The sequence below is a fragment of the Colossoma macropomum genome, unplaced genomic scaffold, assembly GCF_904425465.1.
Source record: "Colossoma macropomum unplaced genomic scaffold, Colossoma_macropomum, whole genome shotgun sequence".
Taxonomy (NCBI): Eukaryota; Metazoa; Chordata; class Actinopteri; order Characiformes; family Serrasalmidae; genus Colossoma; species Colossoma macropomum.
In genome coordinates this window covers 5,826,863-5,845,841 of record NW_023494804.1, presented here as the reverse complement: position 1 = coordinate 5,845,841, position 18,979 = coordinate 5,826,863, and the positions used below count along the sequence as shown (strand labels likewise).

General features: G+C 39.0%; 1 protein-coding gene across 1 annotated transcript; it reads left to right on the top strand.

The window, feature by feature from the left end:
- Nucleotides 1–563: 563 nt before the first annotated feature.
- Nucleotides 564–18,148, top strand: ei24 (EI24 autophagy associated transmembrane protein). The gene is made up of 11 exons (XM_036595278.1): nucleotides 564–695; nucleotides 5,330–5,463; nucleotides 7,280–7,425; nucleotides 8,371–8,431; nucleotides 8,585–8,651; nucleotides 8,767–8,891; nucleotides 11,923–12,042; nucleotides 12,162–12,273; nucleotides 12,352–12,463; nucleotides 13,949–14,023; nucleotides 16,650–18,148. The coding sequence occupies exons 2-11, from the start codon at nucleotides 5,422–5,424 to the stop codon at nucleotides 16,810–16,812; spliced, it is 1,023 nt and encodes a 340-aa protein (XP_036451171.1). The 5' UTR covers nucleotides 564–695; nucleotides 5,330–5,421; the 3' UTR covers nucleotides 16,813–18,148.
- The last annotated feature ends 831 nt before the right edge of the window (nucleotides 18,149–18,979 follow it).

Sequence of the window (18,979 nt, the reverse complement as noted above, 5' to 3'; positions counted from 1 at the left end):
ATATCCTCATGCGTGGCCATGACTTAGTAAGGCGTGGGAATGAGATGATTAAGTCGTGGCCATGACTTAGTAAGGCGTGGGGACGAGATCACGGCTTACTAAGTCGCGGCCGTGCATTAGGATCTCGTTCCCACGCTTTACTAAGTCGTGGCCGTGACTTAATCATCTCATTCCCACCCCTTACTAAGTCGTGGCCACGCATTATTTTTATTTATACAGGATGTCACCAGCGGGGCTCGGTAGAGAGAAACATGCAAGGTGTTTTGTGTGGCAATATAGTCCTGTCATGCTTCTCTTTTCCAGAATTACTTCTATTTTACCATCATCGTTGTTGCATTTAAATACTCAATAGGCTGCAGTTTCAATGGTGGTTTTGGATATAAAACATTATATTTAAAATTGGTAAATAAAATCATCATATTTGCTGTGTTGAAATCACAGCTCCTGGTTCTACAAACAAACCAAGCCACTCTGAATGCCCGGTGGCACCTTGACGATTGAACTACACCGAGGTTTACAAACATTGGTGGAGTTCTCCTTTAAAGAACTACAAATCCCATGGAACGCTGAAGCGGCGAGCAGCGCGCATGCGCGAATCTAATGGCCTGATAGCTGTCTGTGTGTTTGTGCCGAAAGCAGAGCTGCATAAAAGGCTTTTGAGCGAGCTGAAGATTTAAAGAAGTCGGGTTTATGAGGTAGGAAGGCCTGAACTGATAACTTCGAGGTGTTGCCAGTAACGTTTTATCAGTTTTTGGCGTTTTTGTGAGATGTTTCGCCAGCCAACATAAGCTAACTCATCGGCTTGGCCAGTAGAGTTAGCAGGCAGGCTAAATTTGTTTGTGTTTACAACTAATCCAGCTGCTGCTTTAGTTAGGCTGTTTGTCGGTTTTACACTGGAAATAACTATTATTATTGTGATTTAGGTCATGTTAGTATTTTCAGTCTCAATAACGAGCAGTTTAAAAGTAAAACTGTCACCCACAGTGCTTTTGCTCATAAATGGTAGCTTATCATCTTTTGTATAACATTCATTTCACTAGTCAGGTAAAAAAGATGGTTCTTTAAGGGTTCTTTAGTAAAGGGAATAGTCCTATATAGAACCACGAGTTCAATATTGAACCTTTTCATGCTTAAATGGTTCTTTGCATGGTGGAATGAATCTTCAGACTGATAGATAATGTGTTGTATATGGTTCTGTATAGAACCTTTCTACAAAAATGGTTCTATATAAGCACCAAAAAGAGATTTGATATTGTTACGATGTCAAGCTTGTTACAGTAGAAGAGCCCTTTTCAAAGATGTTCTATATAGAACCATGTACAACACATCCACCATCAATCTGAAGAACCATTTAAGCATTTTTAGTGTTCATGGTTCTGTATAGAACCGCTGTCTTTACTAAAGAACCATTGAAGAACCTTCTTATTTAAGGTGTGTACTATAGACACTGTTTTGAGGGAAAAAAATCATGCTTAAATGCTTCTTTGCATGGTGAAATGGTTCTTCAGAATGATGGAGAATGTGTTGAAGCTATATGGTTCTGTATAGAACCTTTCTTAAAAACACGGTTCTATATAGCACCAAAAAGAAATTTGATATTGTTACGATGTCAAGCTTGTTACAGTAGAAGAGCCCTTTTCAAAGATGTTCTATATAGAACCATGTACAACACATCCGCCATCAATCTGAAGAACCATTTAAGCATTTCTAGTGTTCATGGTTTTGTATAGAACCAGTGTCTTTACTAAAGAACCCTTGAAGAACTATCTTTTTTAAAGAGTACTATAGACACTGTTTTGAGGACAAAAATCAGTTTAGATGCTGAACTGTACACTCATAAAAAAGTTGGTTCTTTAAGTGTTCTATAGTAAAGACAATAGTTCTATATAGAACCATAAACACTCATAGAATACTTTGCATGGTTAAAGGGTTCTTTGCATCATGAAAAGGTTCTTCAGATTGATGGAGAATGTGCCTTAGATGGTTCTTTATAGCACCTTTTTGAAAATGGTTCAATACAGCACAGAAAAAGTTCTTATATTGTTACGATGTCAAGCTTGTAACAATGGAAGAACCCTTTTTGGTGTTATATAGAACCGTCTACAGCACATTCTCCATCAATCTGAAGAAACTTTTCATGATACAGAGAACCCTTTAATCATGCAAAGGGTTCTTTGAGTGTTCATGGTTCTATATAGAACCGTTGAGGAACCATCTTTTTTTTCTTTTCTTTAATATAAGACTTTCGTGGCGCCCCTGTCCTTTTAGGCGTGGCCCCCTCAGAAAAACCTGCTTGGGTTCCATTTGACATGGGCTTGGTTCCTGTGTTCCTCCAGGGAACGAACCAGAATAAACAGCAGTTTATACACCTACATGTTGGTGACCAAATCACTGAGTGGGTGTTTCTAAAACTGAAATATAAAGAATTGCCTTAAAGGGCCCATACCCTACATTGCTCTTGTATCGAGGTCCACCGTTAACATTTCTGTGGTTTTATATAAGAAAACGGTTATAAATCAAATATAAATTTTTTTCCATAACCATTTTCCAGCCTCTCTTTATCTCTTAGAACTAAACAGGCTGTTTTCGTTACTGTGCCTTTAAAGCCCCATTCGGACAGGGTTAGTTTTCCATGGGGAGGTGGGGTTCTGCCAGATTACCACAGGACGTCTGTAATGTTTATGAGTGATTCTCACGGGATACGAAATCTTGGTCTAAATGACAGAGATGGGGTGGCTACTCGATTTACGCACCACCTTCACTCCAGAAAAGAGAAGAAAAGATGTTAGAACGTTTAATTTAGCCATTATTTCATTTAGCCTAACCCAGGGGTCGCAACCCAAATGTGAAGGAGAGCCGTTTTGTCAAGTTTTAACAAATAATCTAACCACCTTGGGAGCCACAACATTTCATGTCCATTTAATTAAAGTAACATTTCACCATCTTGGCTGTAAATATGTCTCAGTATGTGCTGATGTACTAACATAGGCTAAAAAATATAATATAATACACAGCCTTTGACATGGGCTTGGTTCCTGTGTTCCTCTGGGGAACGAACCAGTTATAAAATATTATAAAATATTTATAACCATGAAAATGTATAATGAAAAATATACTTTGCTCTGCTTTAAGCTTTAGCTCAGCTGTAGCCGCTTTTCTCGCATCTCTGGCAGGAAACTTTTCCTCAAAAGAGGAATATTTTCTTGTAAAATGTCTCTTAATGTTCGACTTTTTATGAGGCTGCAGTCAGCTTCTCATTTGGAATTTTCCCGTTCCACCTTAAATGTTGTCTGAGCCACTAGAATGTAGCTAACTATGTAGCTAACTGTTGCACCATTTAAGGTGGAACATGAAAATTCGAACAAGACGCTGGCGAATGAGAATCGACTTCAGCTTCGTGACTTTTTAGTGTTTGTCAGTTTCTCGTTGTAGATTAAACGTATCAGGAAACCAGCTGGAGTGATTATAAATGCAAGTAAGTCTATTCATCTCCAAATTATCGATGTTCGTCTTAAATCTCTCTCTTTGCCTTTTCAGTATGTACTAGCTTGGCAAGACTCTTGTCTGCGTTGCTATGGTGACCAGCAGTCTGTGCTGATCTTTAGGGTTAAAGGGTGAATTATCAGTTCTACATTAACTCCAGAGTTTAAGACCATTTATTGTTAAACTGTGTTGAACGATCAGCAGAGCTTTATTTTACTGTAAAGGAGGATTATTTTATTTTTACCTACTAATCTAATTCTGCTGTGGAGCCACAACAGGACAGTAAAAGAGCTGCGTCTTGCCAACCCCTGACCTAACCATTTACCTTGCTGTCTTAAATGAATGCATGAATCGTTAGCATCGCCATTAGCTCGGGAATTCACAACAATCAGCTTCACCGCATAAAATCAAACATTTTCTCTGTAATTTTTACATGTTCTGAGTTGTACAGGTGAGGGGACAGTGGCGTTACATATCAGCTTGATTTTAGCCACAGAGAACGAGGCCGATGTCAGCTTATTATCTGCCAGCTTCTTCCCGTTCCACCTTAAATGGTCCAGCAGTTATAAAGCCTCAGGCTTCATAATAATAACTGCCGCCGCACAATTTAAGGTGGAACGGGAAAATTCGAATAAGAATGTGACTTCAGCTTCGTCAGAAAACAGAAGTAATCACTTCTTTCAGCCTCCATGCTTAAGAAACTCCTTTTCCACAGGATATAGTTGCGTTTTTACTGCTGATTCGCACAGGATTAACGTAACCTGAGGTTATTTCTACAGCTCGTTTTACAGAGGGTAAAAAAACCGGCAAAAATGACCGACATGTCGCATTCGGACAGGACTAAATCACTGAGAAATGCAGGGAATAATTACATTACCCCACCTCTTCATGTAAAACTAGTCCCGCCCGAATAGGTCTTAAGACTGATAGATGTAAATGACCTCTGTTCTGATTGCTCTTTACTGAGCCTCATTCAGAAAGCACTCAGAGCTGAAACACTCCTTATAACGTCAGTGCGAGTGGGCGGGGCTGAAACTGCTGTAGGCTGAATAGGTGGATATATCGCTGCTGTCGGAACAAAACCTTGTATCTCGATTTTTGTCGTTTCACAGTTTTTGACATAATGTGAAATTGCATGTTGCCCTTTACGTTGTGTGTAAATTCCATGGTGGATGGACCAAAACAAACGGCCCAAAATGACTTGGAGAAAATTCTGGTTCCATTGACTTACATTAAAAGTGAAGCATGTTTTTTCCTTCCCCTGTAAAGTTACCATTTTGGAGATCCTAGGTTTTGTTCTGAAAGCAGCGATTATATAAATGACTGCATTTTCACTGTACATATTACAATATTTTGTTTTTCTGAGGTTTTATAACCCCAGAAACACCAGTTGTCTCACACTGCACTAAATCCAGTTAAACAGTACTGTGCTCTCGTTTTCCTAACAAAGTTGTTCTCTAAGTGCTGACAGTATCCATGATATGCTCAGGAAAGCAGACTGTGACTTAATTTATCACAGCAATGATAAAATACCATCATATTGTCCACCCCAACCCCTGACCAAACCTCACAGAAGCGGAGGCCTCAGTACTGTCATGCAGACTGCAATACATTTTGCCATTCTTTATTGAAAGTAATGCACTTTTATGAGAGGTTCTTAGATGCTTGTCCACGTCCATCTTTGAACCTTGATCGTGTTTGCACATGTCAGTTATAGCGCATGGCCTACATACAGTACTGTAAATCCTGTCCATATCTCTTCTCACTCTAGGAAGAAGAAAAAACACACAGTGTAAAGCTTGTGACTTAAAGCCTGAATACTGATTTGTGCTGTTTGTTTCAACAGTTTGCTGCCATTTCCTCCTCTTATCATGAGCGCTTGCCTGACCCTCAGTACGCCCTCATTCTGCAGTTGATGATTCTCCAGCTGGCTTGGAGATGACCGACAGTGTCAGGGTGTTCGTCCGCAATGTTGCGACGGTCAGCACCTTTGTTTTATTCTGATAACACAAAAGAAAAAGTGCTGTTCAATGGTCTGTTATTAAGGGCAATTTCTATTGAAATGCCAGTTGCTTCAGCTTTAGCTGTACTTACATGCAGAATTGTTCAGTAATTTCCAGTGCTGCAGTAGGAATAACCATTTTGACTTCAGATATCCACATATTTCAACAAATGATATTTGGTCATACCAATGAGAGAATTATTTAGAATGTTATGAATTAAAAAAGTAAAATTCATGAATTTTAAGATTTTTTTTTTTGCTGTGTCCAGCTGCCATAAGGGGTGATCTGTACCTGATTTATGTGATTTCACATACAACCAGTTGACTCACAATTTTTTTTTTTTTACCGAACTGCACAAATTTATCACATTTTTGTTTCAGAAATTTCCATTTTCAGCGCCTCATTTTATGCAAAACATCTATGTCTACTTAGATGTTTTGAATAAAACGAGGCACGGTATCAGCAGCGCGTGTCCTCACATTCTCTGATTGCACACTATGTTGCACTCTTACCAAAAACTTCTCAAGAGCAGAGTATTTTACATCAGACTGCTCTGAACTACTTTGTTTGCAATAGTGCTGCACGATAAATCAGATTTTTATCGTTATTGCGATACGAGTTTCCTCGATAAACACACTGTTAAAGGCTTCGATGACTGAATGGATCGATTTACCTCACAGGCACAGTACCAAAGTGACGTAAACAGCTTGTTGTGATGGAAAAGTCATGGAATTAGATTGGCGGGAACCGAGCGTTAGAAGAAAACACTCTAACTTTTAAAAATGTGTAAAACGTGAAGACTGTTCACTCTTTGTTGTGTAAAATGCACTGACTGTACGGGAAAATGTATGAAGCAGTACTGTCACAACACATCTGCATCATAATAACTTAAAAAAAATTATATATAGGCTTACAAAAATGAATAAATATATATATTCTACAGAAACGTCCACTGGTGTTACCGATCCTCATTGGTGTTACACATAAGAAAGGAAACACCAGAGACATTTTTAATGATAAATGCATTTTACAAAATGGCTGCTACAGATCAACCCTCATGTCATCAATCATGGAATATCCACTAAAATATGTAATTTAATCCATTTGTACTCTATTTTTTCACAAATACCTCAGAATAAAGTCGGTCACACCAGTGACTTCAGCTAAAAGCTTCATATGAAATCATGAGCTAAATGAGAAAATCTCTGATAACTGAAAGACACAGTGGACTCACCATGTGCTTTTCTTCATAGATCCTCAGAAAACAGGTAAAAGGAAGTCGTGACGTCATCAGTGTGATTTTTATTTCAGAATAAGAGATTTTTTGTTACGCAGTAACACCAGTGACACGACTCCTGGGGAACTTTCATTATATATTTTATAATGTTTATTTGACTAGGGTTAGGCTAGGGACACAGAAATGGACGTTTCTGTAGGATGACCCATGTATACATATATAGATTCTTGTTTGTAGGCTGTACATCCAGCCAGGCACACTATTTAATAGTAATTTATTGCTTCTCATATCGTGATCATGATATCAAACCTGTATCGAACATCACATTTTAAGTCCATATCTTCCAGCCCTAGTTTATATATTGACTAATGAATTAAACAGACATTTTGAAAAATCAGTGGAGTTCCCCTTTAAGGACACCGATACTTTAGAAGGTAAATGATATTTGAATAACCTTGACTGTCCAAGTCTTCCAGAAGGTATTTCTATGGAAACGGTGCTTAGTTACACTGTGGTCTTACTGTGTTTTACTTACTATAAACTGCTTCACTTGTAGGGGATCAAGGATTCTATTCTGGGGATTGGAACCATCACCAAGCTAGATGCCCGTATCCAGCAGAAAAGGGAAGAGCAGAGGAGGCGAAGGGCGAGTGGTCCTCTGGCGCAGAGACGGGCCCAGAGTGAAGACCGCAAACATGAGAGGTTAGTGAGATGCACCTCAGCAAGCTTCAGCAGAACGAGACAGAGTTATAGTAACGTTTTAGAAGGAGTGGGTGGTGCAGCAAAAACGCAGCACTTATTTTCAAAGTAAGAAGGAACCAGAGGCACAATCAAACACACACACGCACGCACTTTCTGAGCCGCTTATCCTTCTGGGTCCCAGGGGGAAGGGGGTGGGGTGAGGTGGTGCTGGAGCATATCCCAGCGGTCATTGGTTGGAAGGCAGGATACTCCCTGGACAGGTCGCCAGTCCATCGCAGAGCAGACAGACAGACATATACATTGGAAAAATCAAACAACTGGTAAAAATAAATGTAAATAAATAAATACATAAAGATAATGTCATAATAGGCTGAGAGCCAATCAGCTGCTTGTTACTAGTAGTGATGGGCCGATCCACATTTTTTCTGTTCCGATCCGATTCCGATACACAACTGCAGATACCGACACAGATTCAGATACAAGACGTAATGGTTTGGCTCTCAAACCAGTGGAAATGCGGGCCCGTTCTTAAAGGGTTCGCCAGTTCCTGAGAACCAGCACCAGCTCTGGCACGAGCACCGGCGTCATGTAGGTGAAAGAGATAAGGGTGACTGGAATAAAACAACGTTCAAGTTCGTCTGGCAAATACTGAAAAGGCTGAGCTGAACCTGATATTGAGTTTCCGTCTGTCACGCAAAAGAATACTACTTTTTTGGCGGAAGGAATTGCCAATTTGAGATTGTGTGTTATTGTGAATAACATCACGGATGTGGTGATCTACTGTATTAGCCTTTAGCTCGTGCCTGTGACCAATCACAGTTATAATGTTTTTTGCAGCAATATAGCGACAATAACACAATAACCATATCATATCATCATATTGCCCAATCCCATTTTAGAGCTTGCTTGACTGCTTTCTATTTTGTCCTCTGTTTTTTTTTCCAGTGAGCCCAAATTAGCAAGTAGGATTTTTCAGTGTTGTGCCTGGAATGGAGGCGTGTTTTGGGTACGTATTCTTTTTATAAATTAACATGGAGTAAATAATTGATTCATTGTGTTCCATATTAATTATAGCTCTGTTCAGTATAAGAGGAATGCATTTGAATATACATGCTGTGTTATTGTTACTGACTCCTGAACACATCCTCTTCCCTCACAGCTAAGTCTGTTTCTTTTCTACCGAGTGTTTATACCACTGCTCCAGACTCTCACAGCCAGAATTATTGGTATGTGCGTCTCTCACGGTTGTGGAATGAGTTTTATTAAGTTCAGTTTCAGTGCATATTAGCTGGTTGCGGCTAACAGAGGCTGTTTTTGTTTTTCAATTTAATCTGTTTTTAGGTGACCCCTCCCTGCATGGAAACGTGTGGTCCTGGTTGGAGTTCATCTTGACGTCAGTGTTTAGTGCCCTCTGGGTCCTCCCTTTGTTTGTGCTCAGCAAGATTGTCAATGCGATTTGGTTCCAGGTGAGGCTGTTTTTAAAGTGCATACACAAGTAGATTAAAGGGCCCATACCATGGAAAACCAAGGCCCAGTCACGTTTCACCCCTCGTGCCTACTACTTAGCCCTACCCCTCCGTTTTGCATGTTCACGTCTAGGGGTTGGGTGTCCCCATTTTTGTTGAGATAGAGGGGTAGGGTGAAGTGTTGGGGCTACATGGCCCTCCAAATGAAGGTTTTTCAGAGGCACTTCAAACAGAGTGATATGGAAAAAAGGAAAACTGTCAAGATGGCTGAGCAAGTGACCAAAGAAACCCACAAACCACTGTATTATCTTAGTTTAATGTTGTTTTAGTGTATAACGGTCTTTTTCTTCATAACAAGCATAAAAATCTCTAGTAGTATGCTAACACCTCGGTAGCTAGCTAGCTAAATTACCCATTCCACCTTAAATGCAGCAGTTCTGACGCCTGAAGTGCCAGAATGTAACTGCTGCTCCATTTAAGGTGGAACAGGAAAATTCAAACAAGAAGCTGGAGAATATCTGACTTCAGCTTCATATCACTGAAGAATTAGGGGTGGGTGATAATAAATAATTGCCCCCTCTTTGACGGCATATGATGCCCTAAATGTAACTAAAGCCCAGCAGTGAGGAGCTGAACTTTACCCTCCTCTGCTGTCACTGCAAACTGGCAGGGTCGCCTACAGAGCAGCGCTGGTAGCTGTTAATGAAGTAATATTCTTTTAAATTGAGGGTCCCATTTCATAGGGATGATTAACCCTTGTAACTCGGTTCAGGTGACGCTCAAAAAGAAGGAGTAGGGGTAAAAATAAGAAATGAGATTGGGCCCAAATTTCTCTTGCTTTCTTGAAATAAATGACTTATTTAATTAATTATATATTTTATATTATATATTTTATATTTAAACGATAATATAATTCCAAAACGTACCGTTCACTCCTCAGTCCACACAGTCCATATATGGAAACTGTGCAGCAAAGACAGTCTGATTTGAGTTCATTGCTTCTGTGACACCACAAGAGCAAACTCATTTGCATATATCCACCTATTCATCTTACAGCAGTTTAGCTCCGCCCAGTCATAAAAGTTCTAGGGAGTGTTTCAGCTCTGAGTGCTTTTTAAATGAGGCCCAATAGGGGGCAGGCAGTCAAACAAAGTTTGTTTGGCTTATCAGTCTTAAAGGCAAACAAAAACAGCCTGTTTAGTTCAAAGGGATGAAGAGATTGGTTTATATTGCTGCTGTCAGAACAAAACCTCGTATCGCCAAAATAATAACTTTACAGGAGAAGGAAAAAACATACTTTACTTTTAATGTAAGTCAGTGGAACCAACATTTTTTCCATCATTTTGGGTCGTTTAAATTTCCATTCATCGCAAAATTTACACGCAATATAAAGGACAACAGGCATTTTCAAATTATGTCAAAAACGGAAAAACGGTTTCGTTCCGACAGCAGCGATATGTGTGTTACTACGAATCGGAAATGATCTCTGGAAGAGCATTGATATGTCTTGGTGCTGTCCTTCCTTCTGTATTCTCTATATGCTTTAGTGACTTAGATAATAGGATGTATTGTGTTAAGCCTCTGTTGACTTTTTAAATGTATTAATTAATGTATTTATTTAATATATATTTAATTATGAATACGCTTTATTTATTTAAGTTGTATACTCTCTGAATGTTACTATGGGAGGCGGGTGTTTATTAGTCTGGATGTGTTTATGTGGCGAATTATGTTGTAGTAACTCAGAAGTAAACTGAAAAAAAGGGATGAAGAGGGGTTGAAAATAGTTATAGAAAAATTAATTGTGACCGTTTTTGGTATGTAAAACGACACAAATCTTATAAGTGGACCTCAAGGGAAAAAATAAAATAAAGAAAAATGTAGGATATGGGCCCCAAGTAAGGATGATATTGATGTCATATAAATGTTTTTTTCATTCTTCTATAAAGTTACTGTGTTGGAGGTTTTGTAATGACAGCAATGAATGTTGTACATTTATATAATTGTAATATGTAATGTTTTGTTGTTTTTCTAGGTGAAAATAAATTTATAATAAGTCCTCTATGGAGAACACACTTAAATGTGGCATTTTCTGTTAATTGTAGTGCACGATTTTTGTGTATTTGTTGAGTTTAACATATTGCCGACAAAAATAAAACATGAAATATAAAATGTGCCATAACATTGCAAAAAAAAATAATTTTTTGAAAATAAGTTAACACTCATTTTTGGGTTTTTTTGCCAGTGTTTTATCTCCAATATGTTAAATTCACTGATTAAAAAGTAATTGTGCGTTAAAATGTGCAGCAGTGTGTTCTTCGTAGAGCAGGGGTGTCAAACTCATCCACTAAAGGGGCCATATTAAGAAATCACAACAAATCCGTGGGCCAGAGAACACCTACGTTTAATTTCATTTTGCTAAAAACTGACCATTGTCTGTTCAAAATACACTTCAACAGTAAAATACAGGCACTTGTAGTAAACCTTGAAATATTACATGAATACTCAAATATTCAAAATATAAATGTCCCCAGGAGCTCAGTCTTTTAAACCTACCTATCAGCTTGAACTGGACACCTGGCATCTTTTCTTTGCTGCAGGTTCATTAATATACTGGGGCTCAATGTCGGTGCTAACGTTAGGTGTTCATATTGGCTGAACTGCAGCTAGTGTGCTTGGTGATATGACTGGTGTGGAATTGTGTAGAATTGAGGTGTAACTGCTGTCCCATAGATTGTTGTTGGGGTAGGAGAGTCAGAGCACACGTTACATTGCAGTGCATGCTGGGGACTGTAGTGCGACGCACTGTGAAAGGAGCTTATATTAACAGAAAATTAAAGTACTTTTGCAGGCCGGATAGGATTGTGTCACAGGCCTAATCTGGCCTTGTGTTTGACACGTGGGCCGTAGAAGATGAGTTCTCTTATTTTCACTCAAAAACAAATCAACATAGTGTAACTTTTACATACGACTGGATGTCTTTAGAATGTAAGCAGTTATAATCTATAACTCCCTCTTATTCCTCTGGCAGGATATTGCTGATCTGGCTTTCGAGGTGTCTGGACGCAAAGCTCAGCCCTTTCCAAGTGTAAGCAAGATCATAGCTGATATGCTCTTCAACCTCCTCCTTCAGGCCCTCTTCCTCATTCAGGTACACAAAGGCTTATTACTCTTGAGAGCTTCATATTACCTCTGACTCTCCTCTGCCCTGCATGGGGGGCCGGAGTCTCTGCCGCTGTTTGTCAGTGTGTCTTACTTTGATCTTTTCAGGGAATGATCGTCAGTCTCTTCCCCATTCACGCCATTGGTCAGATGGTCAGCCTCCTGCACATGTCTTTGCTCTACTCGCTCTACTGCTTCGAATATCGCTGGTTCAACCATGGTGAGCTTAAGAGACTTTGCTGTTCTGGAATTAATTTGGTGTTTGTGTGAGCACTGCTAACGATCTGTCCTCTTTAAGGGATTGAAATGCACCAAAGGCTGTCGAACATTGAGAGGAACTGGCCGTATTACTTTGGCTTTGGTCTGCCCATGGCACTCTTGACTGCTCTGCCATCTTCATATATCATAAGGTACATTTCTTTTTGTTTAATTAATTTAATTTTTCTGCCGAAGATTCTATTTTGTATCACTGTTCATATCTGTAAGAAGAATATTTTGATACGTTTGCCTGTTGTACCCCATCCACTTCCAGTTGATGGTCATATTAAGGAGAAAAAAAAAAAAAACTCTTACTCTTTTTGTATCTAATTAAAGTGTATGTTACTTCAAGAATCAGCTAGAAAAATATGTAACCTTGATTGTTTTTTTGTTTTTTTTTATCTTTTTGCATGTAATCTGTTATCTACGACAGCGTTTTAGGACCACTGTAAAAAAAAAAATTAAAAATTAGTCATAATATTTTGAGATAAAAAGTCACACAGTATGATATTTTGAGAATAAAGTCATAATATTTTGAGAATAAAGTCAAAGAATTACAACATTAAAGGGGGTTATTACCAGGAAAAGGCCCAGTATTGTAGCCAAAGGGTTTGCAAAAGGAAGGTACCGACCTCCTCATGTTAAAATGAGAGACGTTGAGGAGCTGAAGTTATATTTTCGTGTTGATTTCTCCCATAAAGAAATACTCAGTCTCCTGCATCACATCAGCACCAGACTGTTATTAGTATAAGAAACGGCTAAAACGGCTGCGCAAGAAACTGTCTTTATTTAGAACGAAGAACCACACAGACTCGGAGGAAACTGTCTGTTTTGTTGAAGGAGTCCTCAGGCAGTGTTCGTCTACAAGGCTATCAGTGATTACATCACCGTGCCATTTGCAGAGGGCATGTACAGGGAGATTCACTCGAAAGAGGCCCCGAATACTCTGTAATAACTCTCGCTAGGATGAAGCCATTTGAACAAAACAGCGTGCGATGTGCTCCTCAGTATATGGAGCTTCGAACAAGTCAGAATGCCCCTGCGTCGGAGCGAAGAGGCAGGCGCCAGACAGCCGTTGTGATGTTTAACCCTTCTAATGCTTGCCGATACGTTCAGAAACATGGAGCGCGCGTCGAAATGTGTCTGGCAGAAAATGGAGATCACTTCCAGCATTGTGTGTAATGCAGTCGATTACACATACGTCGAGGTATGCTGCGTATTTTTTTTGGTTCAGATTGCTTCATCCTAACGGGAGTTACAAAAGAATATTCAGGGCCCTCACAGGAGACAGAACGAATAATGATCAAAATAATCGATCCCAAAGGAGTGGACCTTTGGCGTGCTCTGCGTTTTCGTCATCGTCTGTACAGCAATCGAGGCCCCAGCACGTTGTGGCAGCCGCCTACAATCAGCCCACTTTATCCTTTAAATATCGCAAGTTTATTCCTGTAACTTTACGACTTTATTATCAAAATATTATGACTTTATTCTCTGAATGTTACGATTTATTTAAAAAAAATACAACTTTATTCTTGAACTATTATGATTTTATTCTCAAAGTCTAGTTTTTTTTTAACAGTGGCCCTAAAACGCTGTCGTAGATCTCTTCCTGACCCATTTTGCCTTTGCTCTTTCAGTGGCTGCCTCTTCTCCATCCTGTTCCCACTGTTCATCATTAGCGCCAACGAGGCCAAGACCCCAGTGAAGCTTTAGTGAGTATTCCTCTTTTTCCAGGAGCAGTTCATCCCAAGTTGCTAACAGTGTTAATAGTGAATGAAAGCGAATAGCAAATCAACCAATGACTAGCAGTATTAGTTTTAACCCTGTTAACAATTTTGAGTGAACTGCCCCTTAAAATCCCTCGACTAGGGTTGTACAATATATCATTATCTAATGATCATCGCAGTGTCTGTGTTCACTGTATCTGTTTCACAGAAAGCCACAATATGCAGATGAGCTTCTAACCAAATCGCTGGATGTTTTATTGTGTGAAGTGTGAGGCTGAAACATTATCAATCATAACGATGATAAAAAACATAAACAAATATTTCCGCTCTTGATTTTTCGTTTACGTTGTCAAGGTGATATCCATCATAGAGTGAGTTAATGACTTAACCTGAAGAGGGCAGCGAATCACTTAGTGTTGCACTTATGCAAGCAGAGGGCGAAAGACAAACAATTATGGCTGAAAGTTAACAGTAAGTGGTAGCTTTTCCTTCACGCTGGCAAACCAAACTACTCCTCCAGGATGCACTACTAGCTAACTACATACAACTGCTTATTCGCTTAAAGGGGAATTCCACCAATTTTTCAAAAATTTTAAATATTTCAGTCTTTGAGATGTAAACAGAGTCATTCAGAGTGGTTTGATGTGAAGTAGTTAATTTTAGAGAAACTTACAGACTCTGATTTCTTTACAATGGTGGTGATAGGAACCAGGGGTCACCATAACTACAACACACACACAGCCATTTTATTTACTATCCAAAACCACCAGTGAACCTGCATGTGTCTTCAGAGGTTTTATATGTAAGATTGATGATGGTAAAATAGTGATAAATTTTAAAAAATGTTTTATTTGGGGACGATTTTCCCTCACAACACCTCCCATGTACCCCTTCACCATGAATGGATTGAAATAAATTGATGAAAATACATTTTACGCCAAAACATCATCACAAAACCATCATAAAACAATGTCTCAGACATCAGGCTGTCTATTCATTCCTACATTCATCAGGCTACTATCCATTTCATGTAGTAACTTTCTGTGAGGGAGCTTTTAGAGGTGGCTGTCTGGTTCCTATCACCACCACTGTGAACAGTTCTGACTCTGTCAGTTTCTCTAGAACAGAGCATTTCACACCAAACCACTCTGAATGACTCTGTTTACACCATAACAATTTAATTATGTAGAATTTTTTTAAAAATGTGGAGCTACCCTTAAAAATACAACTCATTTTGTAGACATAAATTTCATGTTAAAAAATAGTGAACTAGCATGTTCAAATGTTAAACCAGTTCAGTGATGATGAGATAAGATAATCCTTTATTGGTCCCACAACGGGGAAATTCTCAGTGTTACAGCAGCAAAGGGTGAGAAAGGCACTCAAGAAAAGGAAAAGAAGTAACAAGAAGAGAATTAACAAACAAGTAATTGACTTTAAGTACTTAACAAGGTTTTTTACAGTTTGTTACTTGTTACTATACAGACTATGATGCAGCCTGAAGAGCTATAATGTGAATCTACACATTTATTATTATGTCACCAGTTTTAGCGATCACACTTTGATTACTGTAGCTCAAAATTATGGGCTTAAAAAACACCATGTTTTGTCAGAATGAGCTAAACATCACTAAAGCTCATCATGTTACTGTACTAACATTTGTCTCTGGAATATTCTGAGCCGTGTCAGTTTCAGTTAATTAGAAGTTTTTAGCAGCTGTTTAAAGAAACGATTGAACATTTGGCAAACGTTAGCTACCTTACTACAAACAGCTGTTAATAAGGAGAATTCCACCAATTTTTCAAAATTAATCTACATATTTATTATTATATCACTTAGTTTTAACTACTTCATATTAGTGACCGTAGCTCAAAATGATGGGCTTAAACAAAAAAACGCCAGGTTTTTTCTTGGTGAACTGAAGCTCAGTTTGTCAGAACATTGCTAAACATTTTGTTACAGCTCACAGTTTACCATTTACAGGCCACATTTAAGCCAATTTGTTGAATATTAGTTGATTCATTCACATGAATAATTGAATATAATATTAGGAGTTTGGGTGAGATCTTATGTCCTGATCCAGCAGACACAATTTAGTCTAAACTAACGTCAGCCAATATTGAACTACGTAACATCAAGGCTTCAAAAATGTGTTTTTAATATATTGCGAATGCACTAGCAATATAGCAGTATAATTGAAATGTGTATTTTGTTAATATGTTCATATGATGCAGCTGGATGTAGGCGATACGGCAAAAATATGCATTATCACGGTTCGTTAAGATGTTTTTGCACTAAGCAACATGCCACAGTGTTTATTTGGGCTGATATAAGTTAGAACACACTAAAAAGAACCAGTAGTGCCACATTAAAAAATACTCTCGAAAAAAATTATGATTACAGTGGTTTTTCACACAGTTCGATATAAACCGGACTAATGATGCTCTTACTGTAATGAAACATGCAGTTGAGGTGTTCTTTAAGCACTGACGGTATACATAATTGTGAAAGCATATCGTCGTATTGCCCACCTTTACCTGCACCTCTATTCTCTAATAACTGTGTTTGCGTTAGATAAAACGTCCATTTTCCATTGTTTACACTTCTACAGCCACTTCCAGCTCCGGCTCTTCTCCCTGGTCGTCCTTATCAGCAACAAACTGTTCCACAAGACGGTCCATCTGCAGAGCTCTCTGACCTCCTCCAGCTCCATGGAGAAACTCCCCTCGCCTCACGTTTCCCCGACCCGCCAGAGGCCACTGCCATCGCAGTGACCGCTTTGGACGCTCCATATAGACACTATATGTGGGTGAGACCTCCATGGGCGGGAAGTTGGTTTGGTTTTTGCGTTCTCTGTATTTTTAAAAGCCCTTTTTAATGTTATTATGGAGGATTGAGAGTCGTCAGACTGTTTTTGTTTGTTTTTGTTCCGTTTTAAAAGCGAATGGCTAATATTTGAGATCTGAGCTGTGCCTGTCTCGCGAATGGATGCCCACAAGGTTGCGATTTTGATTTTATGTGTAATTTTGTTGTTTTTTGTACCCATTATGTGCCATTTGGGTGATTTTATAGAGTTTTTCAAATCACAGCACAAAACATTAACATGTTTGTGTTTTCTTTTTTTTTTCTTTTAACCAAGTTGCCCTGTTTTACTGCCCTCATTCACTTTCCCAGCCATTTCTGCTCTTTATTTTAACTGTTTATGGCCTTCTGTTTTATCGTATTAATAGCAGATCAAACGACACAAGCGAAGACTGTCACTGTACATCCGCAAGTCGTTTAGCAGCTGATACTAATCTGTGGCTATGAGGCGTCTTGATGGCTCATTAACATGAGCAATGTAACAAAGTCCCTTTAATCTACAGATGGGTTCACTGTACGGAGCATCTTTATTCCCCAAGAAGAAGAAACTAGCCAAGTTAATGCTCACTGGGTTAAGTTACCCTTTGCCGTAGGATCTAGCAACTTTTAATTGGACCTTTTTTTGCTACTTACTAGCAGAGATCAGCTAATGAAGGCCTTGTGGAGGAACTAAAGGGAGCTGCTTATTTCCATGACTGTTTTTAGGGTTGAATTCCATGCTAAAATTCAAGTGAGGGAGCTGGACTAGACCTCCTGCTGATCAAACGTCGTCTGTGATGGTTTCGAGATGAACAGTATCAGTTCTAAGGGTGAGCACAAGGTAGAAGAAGCTTTTATCCTGCTGCTGTCGTATGACCCCGTCAAAAGGCTTAATACGTCTGTAACTGTCATTTAGATCAACACGGTACCAGATTCTGTCCACATCTGAGATGCACTTCTACAGCAGAGAGCAGTGCTTTCAGACGGTGGCCTCGACTTTCTCGCTTAAGAATCTCAACAGGTTACAACTGTTTTAGTGTGAAGCACATGTCGAAGCACCATCTCATGGTTATTGCATCCACTGGTTGAGGGAGATGATGATGTGTTTTTGTTTTTTTTTGTTTGTTTGTTTTGTTTTTGAAATGGTCTGTAATTATTGTAAGACGTGCATAGTGTTGCAAATGCAGGTTGATATTTGTGAGTGATGTTTTGTAAAAGTATTACACCTTATTTCAATAAATTTGGTCTGTATAAACTATTTTATGTCAAGCTAATGCCTCACAGTCTTTACCTAGACTTATTTATGTTGTGTCTCGACGTAATTCATGCTCGAAATTTCTGCATAATTCAGTTATTGCGATGTAAACAGAGTCATTCAGAGTGGTTTGATGTGAAATGGTTCACTGTAGAGAGACTTACAGTGGTGCTGATAGGAACCTTGTTATAAACACAAATATAGGCATTTTATTTACTGTCCAAATCCACCAGTGAACCTACATGAGTTTTTATATGTAATGTTGATGATGGTAAAGTAGTAATAATCTGAAAAAATACATTTTCTTTGTGGACCTCTGCCTCATAACACCCTGCATGTATCCCACTACCATGAAAACAATACGTTTCAGGACAAAAATGTATCTTAGAACTGTCATATAATAAGATCTCAGGCATCATATTCATAAGTTAAGTGACCCTTATTAAATCCACAACAGGGAAGTTTCACCTCCGCATTTTACCCATTCATGCAGTGAAACAGCACATACACACTAGGGGGCAGTGAGCACACTTGCCCAGGGTGGTGGGCAGCCCTATCCGCAGCGCCCGGGGAGCAGTTGGGGGTTAGGTGCCTTGCTCAAGGGCACTTCAGTCACGTACTGTCGGCTCAGGGGATCGAAGATCAAACCGGCGACCTTGCGGTTTAATAACCACTTCATATAAACGTCTGGTTCCTATCACCACCACTGTGAACAATTCTGATTCTAAGTTTCTCTGTGACTTTGTTTAGACCCTAACAATTTAAATATGTAGGAAAATCTTTAAGGATCTTGACAGAATTAATGACCTGAATGACTGAAAACCTGAACTTAGGTTGTATAATCC

Coding starts and splice junctions, on each gene's coding strand:
- ei24 (XM_036595278.1), top strand. CDS start 5,422: ATGACCGACAGTGTCAGGGTGTTCGTCCGCAATGTTGCGACG. Junction 12,274..12,351: donor ATATCGCTGGTTCAACCATG/GTGAGCTTAAGA, acceptor GTCCTCTTTAAG/GGATTGAAATGCACCAAAGG. Junction 14,024..16,649: donor AAGACCCCAGTGAAGCTTTA/GTGAGTATTCCT, acceptor ACACTTCTACAG/CCACTTCCAGCTCCGGCTCT.